At 29.8% G+C, this 19,206-nt stretch overlaps 4 protein-coding genes across 4 annotated transcripts; 3 read left to right on the forward strand and 1 right to left on the reverse strand.

Annotated features, from left to right (window-relative positions):
* Positions 1–2,834: 2,834 nt before the first annotated feature.
* On the forward strand, positions 2,835–3,651 carry LOC105137949 (uncharacterized). Its single transcript, XM_011043904.1, has one exon. It carries the CDS (start codon positions 3,070–3,072, stop codon positions 3,631–3,633), a length of 564 nt encoding a protein of 187 aa, XP_011042206.1. The 5' UTR covers positions 2,835–3,069; the 3' UTR covers positions 3,634–3,651.
* Positions 3,652–5,675: 2,024 nt separating this feature from the next.
* Positions 5,676–6,533, forward strand: LOC105137950 (uncharacterized). The gene has a single exon (XM_011043905.1). It carries the CDS (start codon positions 5,799–5,801, stop codon positions 6,360–6,362), a length of 564 nt encoding a protein of 187 aa, XP_011042207.1. The 5' UTR covers positions 5,676–5,798; the 3' UTR covers positions 6,363–6,533.
* A 1,872-nt stretch (positions 6,534–8,405) lies between these two features.
* On the forward strand, positions 8,406–9,837 carry LOC105137952 (uncharacterized). Its single transcript, XM_011043907.1, has 2 exons — positions 8,406–8,730; positions 8,967–9,837. Exons 1-2 carry the CDS (start codon positions 8,519–8,521, stop codon positions 9,709–9,711), a joined length of 957 nt encoding a protein of 318 aa, XP_011042209.1. The 5' UTR covers positions 8,406–8,518; the 3' UTR covers positions 9,712–9,837.
* Positions 9,813–13,069, reverse strand: LOC105137951 (phosphoribosylformylglycinamidine cyclo-ligase, chloroplastic/mitochondrial-like). The gene is made up of 8 exons (XM_011043906.1): positions 12,572–13,069; positions 12,231–12,325; positions 12,053–12,154; positions 11,890–11,949; positions 11,005–11,177; positions 10,762–10,864; positions 10,503–10,661; positions 9,813–10,336 (listed from the first exon to the last, which is right to left on the reverse strand). The coding sequence occupies exons 1-8, from the start codon at positions 12,900–12,902 to the stop codon at positions 10,172–10,174; spliced, it is 1,188 nt and encodes a 395-aa protein (XP_011042208.1). The 5' UTR covers positions 12,903–13,069; the 3' UTR covers positions 9,813–10,171.
* Positions 13,070–19,206: the final 6,137 nt, after the last annotated feature.

Consider the following 19,206-nt stretch of genomic DNA (forward strand, 5'->3'; position numbering starts at 1 on the left):
TTTTAAAAATAACAAAAAATATTATCTTGTTTGTTTGAATATCAAGGATTACAAACTCATACATAAGAGGTGTTTCCAATATTAAAAGAAAATTGCAAAAAAGAAAAAAAAAACATTAGAATGGTTAAGTTTTAAGTTGATAAGATAGAATTTCCTTGCCAAGAAAAACTTTTCTTAAATCTTACATAGATTATACATTAATTTATATCAAACAAACAAATAATACAAATTACTTTTAATAAGGTATACTAGGAGTGATACGTCCTTCTTATAAACAATCAATCTCCTTATTAAGACTTTAAGACCGGTTAGAATTTCTAGTGATCAAAATACTAAGTGATGACTCCATTTTTTTTATTGATAAAAAACAAGAATATTTCATTATTCTTTCCATCCATCACCACACTAATCCCACTCCTAGAGAACGATCGTTGAGATGCCACACACGTACTACAAAAGGTGTAAAGTTATTTTTGTATAGCTATAATAGCATCATTAAAAACTTTCACTAGAATAGTTATTTGTTGGATATTTAAAGGAGCTGAAATGTTTGTAATAGGTAGATCAGTCATTCTTTTATAACTTATAGTTTCTAAGTCATCAATCATGGAAAGAAATTTTTGAAAAAAAAGGTATAAAAATGAAATAAAGTAGGTTTTATTCAATTTTCTAGAATAACAATACTAGTAAAATTATAAAAAAAAAATTAGTATTGGATTAAGCTTTTCATAATTATATTGAGTTAAGATACATGCATGTCCTTTGGAGTAGACTTTGTTTTTGGTTTAGTTGTTCTCAGGAAAACAAATATCATATCATAATAGATTAGAATCCTTAACTGTTTAAATTCCTAAATATAGAAAATATATATATTTGGGAGTGTGTTTGTTAAACGAATTGGTGTGAATCACTTAAATGAGCTTGATGGCTTACACTTTTTTTTTTAGCTTGATGGCTTACACTTAAATGAGCTTGATGGCTTAGACTTGCTTGGCTTGAATGTTAGCTTGTTTTCAAATTCTCATCCACTCATGTTTGAGCTGTCGGACACTGAAAACAATATTTTCGAAAATTGTTGAATGTGACAGTTTAAAAGTGCATGTCGTCTTCCCCATGGCCCTCGCTTCTTAGTAATTAGCCAGCAGTATTTAGTTCAAATTGTCAAATAAGACTAACCCAGAAGACGTTGCTGATCCGCTGTGTCCTGACAAATCACACCTCCACAAGTAACTGGATTGCACTATTTGGTATATTTTACCAAACAATTAATGAAATGGGCTGTACAGCATTAATTCTGTGATTAGAACTCCTAAGCTTAAATTCGCTTGAATCAGAACTAATTAATCCGCGCCCCAACAACAATGTAAGAGTAATATAAAACATTTTTTAGGCTGTAACTTGATTAACAGATTTTAAATTTATTTTTTAAATATTATTGATTTAAGTTTCATTAACTTTAGAATTACTATAAATTTATATAATTTTTAATTTTTAAGTTAATAAAATTAATTTTTAGGTCAATAAAATTAATTAAAATACGCAAGAACTAATATAAATAAATTTAAGTTTGAGTTAATTAATTAAATTTTAAATTTATTTTTAAAAAATTATAATTTAATTTTTATAAATCTTAAAGGTGCTAAAAACTTATATCATTATTAATTTTAAAATTTATATAATTAACTAAAATATACATAAACTAACTTAATCTAGATATTTATATTAATTAAAAAAAAAAGTATCATGCTGAGTAGTGGCATCCAAGTCAGTTCATGCACTATATATATATATATATATATATTCTCTGCAAAAATCTGTTCCTTAATTTCATTGACCCGATCAAGTTGTTTATAACTTGAAACTTGGAATTAATTCCAGTTGATTATTACAAGATTTTTTCACATAAAAATGTTATGTGCTTCAGAAAATACTTTAGGATTTTCAACCTCATCATTTGCGGGTTCGGTGTTGATTAATCAATATTTACACGCTAGAAAACGATATCAAATGATTAGCACAGCGAGAATAACACGGTTTAGCCGCAGTCCTCCGCTGCAGGTCCCATTAAGAAAAAGAAATTAATTAGTTAGCTACTAAATACAAATCAACACCTCTCTCTCTCTCTCTCTCTCGTTAAGGATTTTTAAAACCAAAAATTAAGCAAAACGTTTACTTGTACGAAGTCGTTAACATTTTGTGAGAGATTTCTCCTTTCTTACGACAGAAGCAAGACAAAACCATGCCAACCAGAAAATGTGCTGATTTCACGTTACGTGGGACCCTTTAACATTCAACCACCGACCGGCCGCCCGCTTCATTTTATCCTTTCATACTGAAGTCTAACCACTGCTACGAAGTTTCTCAGAAAGATACTAACTAGCTTAATTTTACCAGAAATGAAATTATCAATTAGAAAATAAAATTAGCTGTAACATTCATTACAATATTGACAGTACTTCACATATTATTTAGAATTTCAAGTATTCTTTAGAAAAACTGTCAAAATAATTTATCATAATTGTATTTACTACTTGAAAGTTGATTGAAATCATGATGCAAGAGAGAGACACCATATTTGTTGAGAGAAAAAAAATAATTCGTCTAAAGAGAGTTAAAAGATTTCTTACCAGCAATGTTTCAAATTCCAAATTCCCAAAACCGTATAAAAATACATTGGCCCATGACAGTTGTTGAGTGTCAGGACACTGGCAATGGTTAGATTTGGAATTAACTAAAACTCCAGCTTGAATCCCCCGCGGACACCCTATTTCCCACATGCCTTCACTGCCCACAGCTCACATTTCAACGCCAGCTGCGTTTGGCATTCCAGGGAAAAAGATAAACAACTGTCTCTCTCTCTCTGTCTCTCTCGCAGCACACCGCGTATAAAGAAACCCACGCATATAAATGAGCCATCGTCACCATTTTCATTCAGCAAAAGAAAACAACAAATAGAAACAGTTTTTTGTATTAGAAAGCTTTCACTACCAGCAGAACCTTCAATCTCGACCTCAGTCTCTTTTCACGCACAATATATAGCTACTTTTTGGTACTGAACTAGATCTGACAATGGCGAAGAAAAATGGCAATGATGTTGCTCATAGAGCATGGAACATCCTGCGCCTAGCACTGTTGTGGGCAAGAAAAGGTGGTGTTTTCAAGAGGCGTTTGATAATGGATCATCTACGAGTTGTGCGTAAGTTTCTTAAAAGCCTGGGACAACATACTCCTAGCAGGCGCCAGCTACATTATGGAGAGCACGAACTCTCCTTCGACAAGACCCCCATTTTCCACGTCAAGATGCATCGCCCAGCCTCCACGCGATTCAACATCCCTTGCATAACCCCACGGGTTGACTTTGACTACGATTTTGATCATGAAGTTTGCGAAGATGGTATCCAGCAAGATGGATCAGTTTACGAGTGCTATGATGGAATGAGGAGGAGTTTCTTATTAAAAGGTGGAGATGAAGAAGATTACGAGACTTGTGAAGAGAAGATTCCAGCAGAGGAAGAAGGGATTGATATGAGAGCGGAGGAGTTCATAGCTAAGTTCCGCCAGCAGATGAGGCTTCAAAGACAGATCTCGTATCTACAGTACCATGAAACACCCAAAAAAGGAACAAGGGGATGATCCCAGACATCCACTGTCTTCTGAATAATTCTCTACAACGTTTTTGGTTGCCTTTGTTGTTAGCGGATTTAGCAGTTTCAGGACTTTTTTTCTTTTTTTGTGAAAGAGGCGTTGCTGCATTGTGTAGATACCGGAAACTTCCATTGATTTTTGAATAATTATGGTTGTATCGTCGTGCTTACATTTTATTCTTGAATAGATATTTCAAGAAGAAAATAAGATGAAGATGTTCCATTGACTCCGAAATTCGAAAAGATATATGCTGAACAGGAGAAAATATATACATCGTGAGATATGGAGTTCAAGCACAGACAGTGCGCAGGGACAGACAACCACTTTTTTAAACTTACTGGAATCGGCCTTACGAGACCATAAGATTTCCTGTCATGGCAGTCTGTTATTTGAGTTCATCAAGCAGAAAACAAGCTAAAAATATAGATGTAGAAGGAAACAATTTCAACCAAAATTTGTTGTGTAAATTTTGTTGACCAGTAAAAGATTAACACAGATATTTAAAATATTTTATTATATATATAAAATGTCATAAATAAAAAGTAATCAATAATATAATGTCATGAAAAAAATTTAGTACCTCTACAAATACAAATTCTTCAAGGAAGGGAGATTTATTAAAAGTTTTCAAGTATTTTTTATAGATAAAACTTATAATCTAAACACTCCTTAAGAAACTTAAGAAACAATTAGTAGTAAATTTCTTTGAAATTCTTCACCCTTGGGCTCGTTTAGTCTTGCTTTATTTTATTAGTCTTTTTAAAAAGACAAAGTGTGTTTAACAACATGGTTGTGGTTATTATTTTAAGTAATTTTCATTAAGAAAAGTATATTAATAATATTTTTTTTATTTTAAAATAACTATTTTTAAGATCAGTACATTAAAATAATTTTAAAATATTAAAAAAATATTAATTTAAAATAAAAAAATTTAAATTTTTTTTAAAAACACTTTTAAATTATAGTGTCAAATACTCCATTAGTTGTTATGTTCTTTGTAAAGTCAATAAAGCTACAAGATTAAATTCACTTATACTTTTAAAAAATAAAATTAAAAATTAGTTTTAAATTTTTTGTATTTTTTAAAATTATTTTAATATATTAATATAAAAAATAATTTAAAAAATATATTATTTTAATACCTTTCCAAACAAAATATATTTTAAAAAATAATATTTACTATAATTTTAAACGTGTCCTACATTTCAAACCAAAAAAAGTTGAAGTTGGGGAGTTCTCACCAACCGTATTAGAGAGTATTGAAATTGCCCAATGATTACGGTACTAACATGGTACAAGAAGTCATTCAAGTAGATATGCTTCAAAAATAACAAATAAAGTTGGGTTAGAAAAGACATTGTGGAAACTATGAAATAATCATTATAATATTTATTAATAATTTTATTGTATCTTATGTTAAAGAATGCAACTTGATTATTAATATAAACTATAATAGTGAAAATCTTCTGCTATTGTTGAGCTTATTCTTCAATTTAATTTAATTAAGATGAAATTTTTTATTTTAAAATAATAATAAATAAATAATAGACAATACTTTTAAGATTAAAAAAATATATATGTTTACAATCAAAATATAAATAATATTATGAAAAATAGATTTAATCTAAACATAATTTATGTTTTGTTAGTTTTCATTGAATATAAAAAATAAAGTATAAATGCATTTCTATTTTTTTGAGTTGGAAAAAATATTTTTAAACTTCGAGGAATTAACAAGTTTAAAAAAAAACATTAATGGAAAATAAAAACTAAAAAAATAAGTACTAAATTGAAATTGAAAAATAGAAAACATTCTATATTACTAAAAACTCCAGCTTGAATTCCCCCGCGGACACCCTATTTCCCACACGTCTTCACTGCCCACAGCTCACATTCAACGCCAGCTGCGTTCCGCATTCCAAGGAAAAAGTTACACCACTCTATCTCTCTCTCTCAGCACACCGCGTATAAAAAAACCCACGCATATAAATGAGCCATCGTCACCATTTTCATTCAGCAACTGAAAATATCAAATAGAAACAGTTTTTTTTGTATTAGAAAGCTTTCACTACCAACAGAACCTTCAATCTCGACCTCAGTCTCTTTTCACGTACAATATATAGCTACTTTTTGGTACTGAACTAGATCTGAAAATGCCGAAGAAAAATGGCAATGATGTTGCTCATAGAGCATGGAACATCCTGCGCCTAGCACTGTTGTGGGCAAGAAAAGGTGGTGTTTTCAAGAGGCGTTTGATAATGGATCATCTACGAGTTGTGCGTAAGTTTCTTAAAAGCCTGGGACAACATACTCCTAGCAGGCGCCAGCTACATTATGGAGAGCACGAACTCTCCTTCGACAAGACCCCCATTTTCCACGTCAAGATGCATCGCCCAGCCTCCATGCGATTCAACATCCCTTGCATAACCCCACGGGTTGACTTTGACTACGATTTTGATCATGAAGTTTGTGACGATGGTATGCAGCAAGATGGATCAGTTTACGAGTGCTATGATGGGATGAGGAGGAGTTTCTTATTAAAAGGTGGAGATGAAGAAGATTACGAGACTTGTGAAGAGAAGATTCCAGCAGAGGAAGAAGGGATTGATATGAGAGCGGAGGAGTTCATAGCTAAGTTCCGCCAGCAGATGAGGCTTCAAAGACAGATCTCGTATCTACAGTACCATGAAACACCCAAGAAAGGAACAAGGGGATGATCCCAGACATCCACTGTCTTCTGAATAGTTCTCTACAACGTTTTTGGTTGCCTTTGTTGTTAGCGGATTTAGCAGTTTCAAGACTTTTTTTCTTTTTTGTGAAAGAGGCGTTGCTGCATTGTGTAGATACCGGAAACTTCCATTGATTTTTGAATAATTATGCTTGAATCATCGTGCTTACATTTTATTCTTGAATAGATATTTCAATAAGAAAAAAAGATGAAGATGTTCCATTGACTCCGAAATTCGAAAAGATATATGCTGAACAGGAGAAAATATATACATCGTGAGATATGGAGATCAAGCACAGACAGTGCGCAGGGACAGACAACCACTTTTTTAAACTTACTGGAATCGGCCTTACGAGACCATAAGATGTCCTGTCATGGTAGCCTGTTATTTGAGTTCATCAAGCAGAAAACAAGCTAAAAATATAGATGTAGAAGGAAACAATTTCAACCAAAATTTGTTGTGTAAATTTTGTTGACCAGTAAAAGATTAACACAGATATTTAAAATATTTTATTATATATATAAGATGCCATAACTAAAAAGTAATCAACAATATAATGTCATGAAAAAATTTTAGTACCTCTACAAATACAAATTCTTCAAGGAAGGGAGATTTATTAAAAGTTTTCAAGTATTTTTTATAGATTAAACTTATAATCTAAACACTCCTTGAGAAACAATTACTAGTCAATTTCTTTGAAATTCTTCACCGTGGGGCTTTATTAGTCTTTTCAAGAAGGTAGGGTGTGTTTGGAAATATAATAGTAGTTATTTTTTAAAAGATTTTTTATTTAAAAAAGTATATTAATAATATTTTTTTATTTTAAAATAATTATTTTTTAGATTAGCACGTCAAAATAATTTAAAAACATTAAAAATATATTAATTTAAAGTAAAAAAATTAAATCTTTTTAAAAACATTTTTAAAATATAATATCAAACACGCCATAAGTTGTAATGTTCTTTGTAAAGTCAATAAAGTTACAGGACTAAATTCACTTATATCGCGGTTTGTTTAATTATAATTTGAAAAATTAAAATTAAAAATTAATTTTAAATGTTTTGTATTTTTTAAAATTGTTTTAATATGTTAATATAAAAAATAATTTAAAAATATATTATTTTAATACTTTTTAAACAAAATATATTTTAAAAATAATATTTACTATAATTTTAAACATATCCTACATTTCAAACCAAAAAAAGTTGAAGTTGGGGAGTTCTCACCAACCGTATTAGAGAGTATTGAAATTGCCCGATGATTACGGTACTAACATGGTACAGGAAGTCATTCAAGTAGATATGCTTCAAAAATAACAAATAAAGCTTGGTTAGAAAAGACATTGTGGAAACTATAAAATAATCATTATAATATTTATTAATAATTTTATTGTACCTTATGTTAAAGAATGCAACTTGATTATTAATATAAACTCTAATAGTGAAAATCTTCTGCTATTGTTGAGCTTATTCTTCAATTTAATTTAATTAAGATGAAATTTTTTTCGTTCAAAACAATAATAAATAAATAATAAACAATACTTCTAAGATAAAAAAAAATTATATTTACTATTAAAATATAAATAATATTATGAAAAATAGATTTAATCAGAACATAATTTATGTTTTGTTAGTTTTCGTCAAATACAAAAAATAAAGTATAAATATATTTTTATTTTTTTAAGATGAAAAAAATATTTTTAAACTTGGAGGAATTAACAAGTTTAAAAAAACATTAATGGAAAATAAAAACTAAAAAAATAAGTAGGAAATTGAAATTGAAAAATAAAAAACATTCTATATTACTAAAAACTCCCTACGATTCTCTCTTATTCCTTTTTTCGTGGTTGATTATATTTGTTAAATATAAACTATTAAGGAACTATGGATTTTTTTAACAAAATATGAGAAGATCTTGACATGTGACAATCATAATAGAGAAAATTATAAAATTACAAGGCTACCCTGTGCTTGACATAACAAAACAATTATGCATTAGCTGGAAATTTCGAATAAATTACCCTTGTGGTTTTACATAAATGGCACCTTAGGGTTGCGCGATTGAATCGGAAAGCTCCAAAGCCTCCAACTTTTGAATTTGAAACAGCAAAGAGCCGTTGGAGTTGAGAAACACCCGTAGAGAGAATGGTGGATAGCAGGATAAAAAATGTCTCTGCAGCATTTTCGTGGGCAGATGAGGTAGAGAGAGAAGAGGAAGAACAAGCTCGATTTCAGGAGCACCAGAAGCAGAAGCCAGACCCTTTTGGTTCTGCCAGGCCCAGAGAAGTTGTTCTCCTGGAAAAGGGAATTGATTGGAGAAAACTCGACATCCATCTTCAACAACCTTCTCACAAAAGGTACTAATGTCTTCCTGTTTACTGGTACTCAAAAGTAAAGTCTTGAAAGATAGGAGGAAAATAAACTCTTAACCTTCTCTTGTTCTCTCTTCTCTTATTTGGAGATTAGTACCGATCCGATTAGTTTTGACATCTGTAAGATTTGCATATGTGGTTTTTAATGGCTAAAATATTTGAGTTCTGTTTCAATGCCCGTAGCTTGATAACCATTCAGTGTAATCATAATTATTATACAGGCAGCTGGATCCTCCTTATGGGAAGCAATGCAAGGAAAACATCCCTGCCTTTGCTGCTTCAGGCATCGACAGGATACCTTCAGTTACCCCAAGCAAGAGCCTAAAAACTGAACTGGAAGATGCAAATTCGGAGCTGAAAAGAAGCGAAATTTTGCGGGTTCCTTTGGCTACAGAGAGCCAGATTCCTGCAACATTCGTACCTCCTCTAAGATATCCACCTAAAAATGCCATTCCTAGTTTGTCCGAGTCTGGCTTTCATTATTATCTACAGGAATTAGACAAAGGACAGCATGGTTTTCAAAGCAAGCTGCCCCTAAAGCCTGGGAAAGAGAATACATTTCATCAGCAAGTGCCACAGAAGGATCGCTGCTTTCAGAACTTGAATCAGGGAAGCCACACTCACCCTCACTATCATCGACAAATATTGCAAGCTGAGCGAAGGAGCCAGGTGGAGGATAAAATAAGTTTCAGACTGTGGCAATCGGGTGGTAGTGGCAAGAACTTGAGGAAACCAGATGCTAGTAGATTACAGCAAGATACAGATTCCGCTACTGAGAAACTTGGCAAAAACCTTCAAGGAAATGATGCAGTTAGGCAGGGGGCTAGGCAGATTTTGACAAAATCCTCTTGTGCTGGAGGTACAAACATCAAACAGAGGAATGGCCTGGAAAGATCCGTTGCTAAGAGATCAAGCGGAACAAAATTCAATGTGATTGTGCAGGTAAGAAAAAGGCGGGGGAACTAAGTGAGGAACACATGAGACTAGCTGTGAGAAAGGGTATGAAAAAAGCAGGGGAAATCTCGATTATTCAGTGCTTGCTTTCAGTAATAAATCAATCGTCCCAATAACAAAAGCACTTCAGTTGTATTATTAGCTGAGCATTACAAACCACCATTGATTTGGGCTCGATTACTCACCTAAATTTTAAGATTTTGAAAGGGTAACCTGGAAATTCTCTCTTTTTTTAGAATACCCAGCAACTTTTCAGAAAATAAAATAGCATAAATGATAAAGGCATTGTCAAGTGAGGATCGGTCATCAGCCACGGATTACATTGAGTCTACAAATGTAAGATTTTTTGTCCCACCATCTGTCTTGGCACTAAGATTTTTGGCAGCTCATGTGACAGGAATAAAGAAAAGCCGTTGATCTCTATATCTCGCATCTCCGCATGCACGTACATGTTTAAACATGTGGTAGTATTTTAGTGATAGCTCACTCCTTCACCATGTACAACCTCACCAATGCGATATGCCTTGTGTTGTCCCTCCTCAAGAATTCTGCGAGATGCTTCCTCGGTCACGACCAGAACCATCCCAATGCCCATGTTAAAAGTCCGACTCATCTCAGCATCTTCTATTCTTCCAGCCTGAAATAAGAAAACAATAGAAAAGGAAATAAATACCACCGGGTCTCTATTTTTATTACAACAAACATAACATCCAAGATCTACCAGTTAATCAAATTAAATACTCACAAGTTATTGGGTCAATCTAACATCATAATCCAGCATTTATATGTAAAACACAATTTACCTCTTGGATCCATTTGAAAAGGGTTGGGACTTCCCATGAATCCTTGTATATAAAAGCTCCAAGGCCTTTTGGGAAAACTCTTGGTATGTTATCTGTAAAACCGCCTCCAGTGATGTGAGCTATGCCCTTTACACCGCCCTTGCTAATCAAATCAAGCACCTTTTTGAAGAGGAACAGTTTTTCTTTTAGCATAAAAATGTAGTCAATTCAACAATGTTAATCATAACAACGTGAAAGGGAAACAAAACTTGAATGAAACCTGCTTGACATAGATAGTAGTTGGAGCCATAAGAGCTTCACCCAAAGTAACACCTCCACCAGGAAGTTGGTCATTCAAAGACAAGCCACTCTGAGCTAGAACCCTACAAAAATAGACAAGCATTCATCAATTAATAAGAATATTCAATGCAAGGAACTCAAAAGATCATGCCACTGTAAACAGGCATCAATGATGTTTTAATGCATGGAGAAACAAATAAGAATTCCTCAAACCAACACCAACCTTCTTACAAGAGAGAAACCATTGGAATGGACTCCACTCGATGGCAAACCAATGAGAACATCCCCGGCCGCAATGTTTTTCCCATCTATCACTGATTCCTTTTTTACAATGCCAACAGCAAACCCGCTAAGGTCATACTCACCTTCTGCATAGAAACCTGGCATCTCTGCAGTCTGGAAGGAATTTAACAAAACCATTGAGGTCGAAGGAGAGTTGTAAGTTTTGGTGAAATTACGATCACATGTAGAGGGAGGAATACGAGTCCACCAAGACTTTTAGTGTCAGCAAATTTGACCTCATAGCATGCATTAGGTAGGTCTATTCCTCAGATAGCACGACCATAATAGGACAAAATAAAGCTAATGAATAGAGGATTTCCATAATTATCTACTTATATAAGTTACCATGCCATATCCTGTTACATGATGCAACACACATATATCTAGCCTCTGACCATCCCTAGCCTAACAGACAATCTCTTCCAAACCAGCATCTTATTTTGTCAAACAAAAATTATCCCTTCAAATGTAGACGATTTCTTTGTTGCTGATGATTGTTCATGAAAAGATAATTGGGCACTTGCTATTTCAGATAAATATTTCAAGAACTCTCTGGAGTACCACCATTTCACATGAGGCAGAAACTTGTGATGGGTCAAGACAGGCCAAATGTGCTTAAAAGGATAGTTCAATGCAAACCCATCTTTCATATACAAAGATTCAGCAACGCCATATTGGTAATTGCCACTATTGTGTAAAATGACTGCAATAACCTTGTTACTGCAAAAATAAAAGCTACGGTGACTACAACGTCAATCTTCAGATGCAGCATTACACGATGCACTGAAAGGTAGACATCCACCAGTAAAATATAAAGAAAGAATACCTCTCCCCCTAAAAGAGTGCAGTCCGATTGTTGACAACCATCAACTATGCCTTTAATGACCTAAATCAAAAGAGCAGAAAAATCTTATTCAGCTGAAGTTTTTTTTTTTTTTTTTTTTGCACAGATACCATATTAACTCAGTAAACCATGCAATTATCAATACCTTTTCAGCAAGGTCAACATCAAGGCGGCTTGTAGCATAGTAATCAAGAAAAAACAAGGGCTTTGCACCGGAAGTAACAATATCGTTTACACTCATAGCAACCTGCAGCAGGAGAAGTGAATTAGGAAGCAAATCAACAGCAGCAAAATGCATATAACAAGATTTATCCAGACTTTACCAGATCAATTCCAATGGTTTCATGGATTCCAGTTTCAAATGCAAGCTTTAGCTTAGTCCCTACCCCATCCGTACCTGCAACTAGGTACGAATCCCCTGTGTGCAAAAACTTTAATCAGCACAATAACACAACACACACAAGGACCAAAAAAAACGTCTTAGCATCACTCTATCCCCCAGTTCCCAGTGCGTAGGCCTAGCCTATCAGGAGAAAAAAAAATTGAACTAAGCAGTCAGCATGAAAACAATCTGTAGCCTCATAGATTTTTCACAATCAATTAAGTTCACAACCAAGAGCAGAAAGAGCCATAAGCGAAGGGGAAAATCTAAAAGAAAGCATACCAAGAGGGAAAAGACCACCAAAACCACCAATCCCAGGAGCCATCTTTGCAATTCGCCGAACAAGCTCAGACCCAGCATCTATATCCACCCCAGCATCCTTGTATGTAAGTCCTCCACCAGCCCCATCACCGCTTTTGCTGCTATTTTCCTTGGACATCGAACTATTGCTTGTAGCTCTCGCTGAAAGAAGCGGAAATCTATCGGAAAAGCGATTAAATGTGCATCTTCCTATGGGTTGTTGAGTGGCGAAGGGTTTATTAGAAGAGGGTCTGATTGAAGCTGCAATCGCACGCGATAGCTCAGTGTTTGATGCTAGACTAGTAGTAGCCATGGGAATGATGGTGGGAGGGGGACCTAAACTGGGGAGGTTGAGGCTCACCTGTATTGGTGGAGCTATGGGAAGTGGAGGAGGCGCGGGAATTGGGAAAGCAGGGGTTAACGTAGGGCTTTTCAGATGTTGGGTTGTTTTTTTATTGTTTTTTTATTTTTTTCATTGGAGGTAACTGGTAAGGGCATTATAAGTCCTCTTAACTTTTTTTTTTCCTTCATAATTTTATATCTAACTAGGTATGTAATTTTAGCAAAAATAAATAAATAAATATCTAAGCTTTTAAAATTTATTTTTAAAAAATTAATTATAAATTAAAAGGCTTAACATATTTTTTTACATAAAGTAAAAAACATAATCATAAATCACAAAATCAACACTTACATATAATAAAATATAATACAATTTATATTTATTAATTAAAATATTTAAGATCTCAAGTTAATTTTTAATATAATTAAAAAATAAAATAATGTTGCATTTGCTATAGTGAAATACTATTTTCATAATTTGTGCATAATAAATTTTCAAAAACAAAAAGTGTAAAGAAAAAATAAATTACAAAAGAATAAAAAAAATGGTATGGATAGGCCAAGTGTAAAGAATAAAAAATTATTTTTAAAAAAAAATATAAAGAAAAATAATAAAATACTAAAAATACATTAAAATCATGAATTCAGCATGCATGTTATAATTTTTTAAAAAAGATACCAAGTATATAGACTCTTGTGTTTTCTTACATAAAAAATTAAAAGCAATATTAAAAAAATCTATGCAAAGATGTAACTTAATAAATTGATAATTATTTATATAAATAATAAAAAAAGTCATTATTAATAAACTGATTATGTTTACTAAATTTTGGTATTTAAATAAATAAAAGATAAAAATACCTTAAAAAGCTTATGGCTTAAATGATAAATATAAAAAAAATGATTGAATAAACCTATGTAATAAAAGGTCGAACACATCAAAAAAATATTAAGAATGGACATTTGTTAATATGATGAAAACATATAAAAAAAATCTCGAGTGAACCCCATAACCAACCCGAGTGAATAAATCTAACATGTGACTTAAACGTTGAAATTGAAACAACCCCATAAATACAAAGCAAAAAAATACTAGCAAAAAAGATATTTGAAAAGATACTTTAAAAAAAATCAAAGTTGATCCGGGCTAATCTTTTAAATCTATGACTTAAGTTATCAGACCAGGGTAACCATATTAAAGGCAAATCTGAAAAAACAAAAAAGTAAAATTCTTAACCAAACAAATATTAAGGGGTGAAATTAAAGAGAAAAATCAATCAAAATAACAATGCAAAACAAACAAAATAACAATTAAAAAAAGGATTAAATTCAACATAAAAACCAACTGAAATTAAATATTAAAAAAAAATTAAATGAAATTAAATATTTAGGGATGGAATTAAAAAAATCGATAAAAAAATAACAATTAAAAAAATTGACACCAAACTTGACATAAAAATTCAATGAAAAGAAATGTTTAAGGATGAAATTGAAGAAAAACATGTAAATCAAAAGAAAGATTGAAATATATAAAAATAGCAATTAAAAGAATGAGAACTAAATTTAATAAGAAAAACTAACAAAATCAAACAATTAGGGACGAAATAAAAAATAAAATATAATTAGAAAAAAATCAATATAAATATATAAAAAATTACAATTAAAAGAAGAAAAATTGAATTAAAAAAAAATAAAAATTGAAAAGCTGATATAATTTTTTTCATGAATAGTATGTAATCTAAAGAAGAAAAGGAAGAAAAACAAAAAAAAAGCAATTTAGCACTAACCACACTTCACTGCTATAGACACATCACCTAGAAAGAAAGAAATGAAGGGAACGTCAAGATGTATCAAAGATGTGGTTGAAGCTTGATTTCAATTATCATTGGCAGCCGTACGCATCAATGGTCTTTTTTTATGTATACAAACCGAAAATGCCCTCATGATTAAATAATAATAAAAACAATGAAATTACAACCAAACCCTTGAAACCAAGGCTAAAAAACTTGAATAGCAAGGATAACAGAGTAATTTAAATGCTCATAAAATTATAAAAACAAAAAACAAAAATGCTTATAAGACTAAATAACATAAAAAAACCCATTAGGAAATTATAATCAACAATTTAAAACCAAGGCTAACAAACTTGCAAAGTAAGGATACCTACATAATTCAACTATTTATAATAAAATTATCATATGACTAATGGACCAAATATTCTACTGCTTAATTTTTAAAGGCAATACAATAATTATATTTTTATTACAAAAGTAAAAAGATGGTGCTGCCCCAAACAAATTAAAAATAATAAATTGACCATGTGTAGAGATTATCTTACCCTTCAAGTAAAGTTTTAAAAATTAAAGAATAAAAAGTAAAAAAATAATTAAGTCCTAAACACATTTCAATGTAAAATGGACTACAATGAAAAATAAATATAGTTTAGTATTTTACTTAATTAAAAATCAATTGCTCTAGTTTCTATCGATAAATGTAATTTTTATAAAAATAAATTAAATATATATAACTTGAAATGCTTTTGGAATGGAATGTTGTTTATTATATTTTTTGAACAAAATGTATATTTAAAAATTAACCAACCTCGATAGTTTGTACATAATAATTGCATAGTTCATAACTTTAAATATTTAAAATTAAATAATATTAATTATTTTATTCTAAATAAACTAGTTCTTAACTTATATAAATTTTAATTAAATCATTCAGTCATATTTTGATTTTTTTTCTTATTTTTTATGATATATGTTTATTTTTCACATTTATTAAGCAATTTATTTAGTTTTAACACAAAAAAAATATTTTTAATTACATTTTTAATGGTAATTTTAATTCAAATAACATAGTAATAAATTATCAAACAATTATAGTAATTTCACTCACAGCACAACATAGCAATTCATCACCAAACAATTTGATATGTTTAATTTTGTAAACATGATCTATACTTTATTTATTTATTTTTTTATATAGTCTTAAATGGATATCTTGTGTGATAAAATTGATGGAAAGGATCCCTTTTTCCGCTCTCTCCGCTTTTTATCTTTAACCCTAATACTAAATAAAGAATCAGAAAAAAAAAATACAAGAGAGAAAATAGTGAAAACTGATCAAACCGCCAAAAAACGTTAAAAAAGAGAGAAGAATCTCTCATTTGAAATTAGAGGTTACATCTAATATTTTTAATGTATACTTTATATGTGGTGCATGTAATTTTTATTTTGTTCAATAATTTTAGTTTTGATACTATATTTGGTGCTCATGCACCCGTTCGGGCAGGATAAATTTTTTCCACATAAAAAATAGTGGTAAGATAAAAAAACTTAAGAACTGAGTTATAAATTCAATTAATAATTTAAATAACATGAACTAAAAAAATATAAGAATAATAAATAAATTTAAAAAAAATAAAAAAAAATTATATTTAAAATCATTCAGATTATCAAACTGTCAAGTGTTGAAGGATAAAAATGTAAAACCAAAAAGTCTCATTAAACCGGATAAACTCACAAACTTCGCGATTATAAATATAAGACTAAGATCACATCATGAAACAAAAAACAAGTAAAAGAATTTGAAAGATTAAATTAAAATAAATTAATTTTTAAAAAGAACCAAAAAAGTCAATTTATTTTAATATTTGAATCTAGTGATTATAGTCATGAAATTGATACTAATCCCGTAAAAGACAAAATGTAAAGCAATAGCAAAAAAATTAAAAATAAGGATAAAAAAACAAAAAAACATCAACTAAAAAAAATAAAACAAACTTGGATGAACCTTTTAAACCTAATATAATCTCCAGAGCTCGTATCCAGTGAAATCTTGGATATGAGTTCAATCAAAAAATATGATTCTCAATTAATTTAATTTTAAAGGATGAAATAGTATTTTTTTTTGTGAAAGTAAAAAAAATAGCAACAAAAAATAGGGATACAATTTAATAGAAAAAACTCAACGAATATGAAATTGTAAAGAAAGAAAATTTAAAATGTTTCAAAATGAAATAAATAACAATTAAAAGGATAAGAATCAAATTTAAAAGATTTAAAAACTCTAAAAGAAAAAAATTAGAAAACATTTGTAAATTGATGGATTACTTATAGATAAAAAAATTCAAGGAATGAAATTGAAACACATTTGTGATTTTATAGATTATTCAAAATTAAAAAATAGTAATAAAATAGATATTAATCAAATTTGAAGGAAAATTAAATTATAGGGGCTAATTTGAATTTTTAAAGGAACTAATACTGAATTCAAAATAAAAAAAAATAACAAAACACTATCATTGATGCCGAACTTAAATTGCATTTTGAGCATGTGTCATCCCATTAAGTTGGGTTACTGAAACCTTTCAAACGCTATTGTAAAAGATGATGTTTGATGGTCAAATAACCTCATATGTATTACTTAAACAGCATGAGAGTCATTCACTTACTAGCATGTATGGTCATGTAAGCATATTATTTTTCATAAATATTTATTTTATAGTTAATTATAATAATATCCGTTAATAACTTTCAAATTAAAAAAAAACATTATGAAATGATAAAAAAAAATCTTCAATTAAAAGTTATGTTGATTTAGCCTTTAATGACAACAAAATAATTTAACTATTTAAAAAAATAAAAAGATCACAGAGTCTTTTATTGAAAAACGATATATTTTTTTATTAGACAGTTAAATAAGTAATTTTGCATATAAAAAAGTTAAAATGATTAACATGCCCCTATATAAGTTGTTAAAGATAATTGTTTCAAGTTGAAAAAACTATTTTACCTCCAATGCTCTTAATTCAAAAGTTTTTCTTTTTCTTTTTTTAGATCCTGGAGCAATTTTATCACTTTAATATTTCAATTAACAATATTTTGTTCCTCCGTGTACAATAAGATTTTTCGCTTAATCCGTGATGCATTGAGACAGGGATTTTATTTCTTTTTTTCGCCAAGTTAATATTTTTTATATAAAAAAATAAACCTAAAGACAAATCGGGAAGAAATATATTGAGGATTTGATTAATAAAATATTTTATACCGAATGACACTTGGGATTAGACACCACGTTAGTACTTGGGATTAGGCAATACGCTCGTGAGGAATATATATATATATATATATATCTAATAAAACATTTAATCTCATGTAGTTTAAAGTTTCTTTTATTAAATTAATGGCAGTAAAAATTTGCATAATAAGAAAAATAATTTGGATTCCATTCAAACAAAATATTTCACAAAATATTATCCAGTAACAATAAAAAGCAATAAGAATAAATAAAAAAATAGATTATTTGAAATAATAATAAAAAAGTACATCTCTAATTAGAACCCTTTACTAACTAATTAGTTATCTTTTCTCTCCTTTCATTGTTTGTGATGACACACACTCTCTTATTTTTTAAATTGAGAGATTCAAACATGATAAAAAATAAAATTTTAAATAATAAAATAAAATTTCAAAACTAAAATGAAAAATATACGTACTAAAATTTTAAAATCCATGCTTCATGTGCTAAAAAGATGTTGCTTTTTTGTTTAAAGGTTTAATATGATCCTAAATTTTCAATTACTTTTTAATAAAAAATTGCATTTTCTTTTGCTACTCGAATGTTAATTTAATATAAAAATAATTTTAAATACCATGAAAATAATATAGCAATCTATTTAAAATAAATTATCAATTTTAAATCTTAATAAATGTAACATGTAAAGATAAAAAACGAAGTTAGTGATGAAAATAAAAAAAAATTCTTAAATAAAAAAATAAAAAAATATTCATATTAATTTTTTATGTTTTGAAATTATGATAATTGTTTTTAAAAAAAATATTGAAAAGCTAAGATAAACAAGTATCTAGTGTATGTTTAATAATATGATATATGTGTTTTTTTAAAAATATTTTTTAATTAAAAATATATCAAATAATATTTTTTATTTTTAATCTAATTATATTAAAACCATAAAAAAAAATTAATTTATTGCAGATAGTTTGAAAGCAAGGTTTTTTGTTTTTTTAATTGTAAGTTTAACTAATAATATGTGGTTACCATATAAAAAAGAAAAAATACGGACCCGAATTTTTGAGGTTGCATTGGCAGACGCTGTCGTTTGGCTCAAGGGTTTCAAGACTTCGTCCCCCTGCGACTCTACCCTCCATTTCTCCATCGCCGCCACACCACTACTCGCAAAAAGCGAAGCGAATAATTAAATAAGGGATGATACCCTCCTGCTTAAACCTACAGCTAACTCCACTCTT

Source organism: Populus euphratica, unplaced genomic scaffold (genome assembly GCF_000495115.2).
Source record: "Populus euphratica unplaced genomic scaffold, PopEup_1.0 scaffold173.1, whole genome shotgun sequence".
NCBI classification, from domain to species: domain Eukaryota; kingdom Viridiplantae; phylum Streptophyta; class Magnoliopsida; order Malpighiales; family Salicaceae; genus Populus; species Populus euphratica.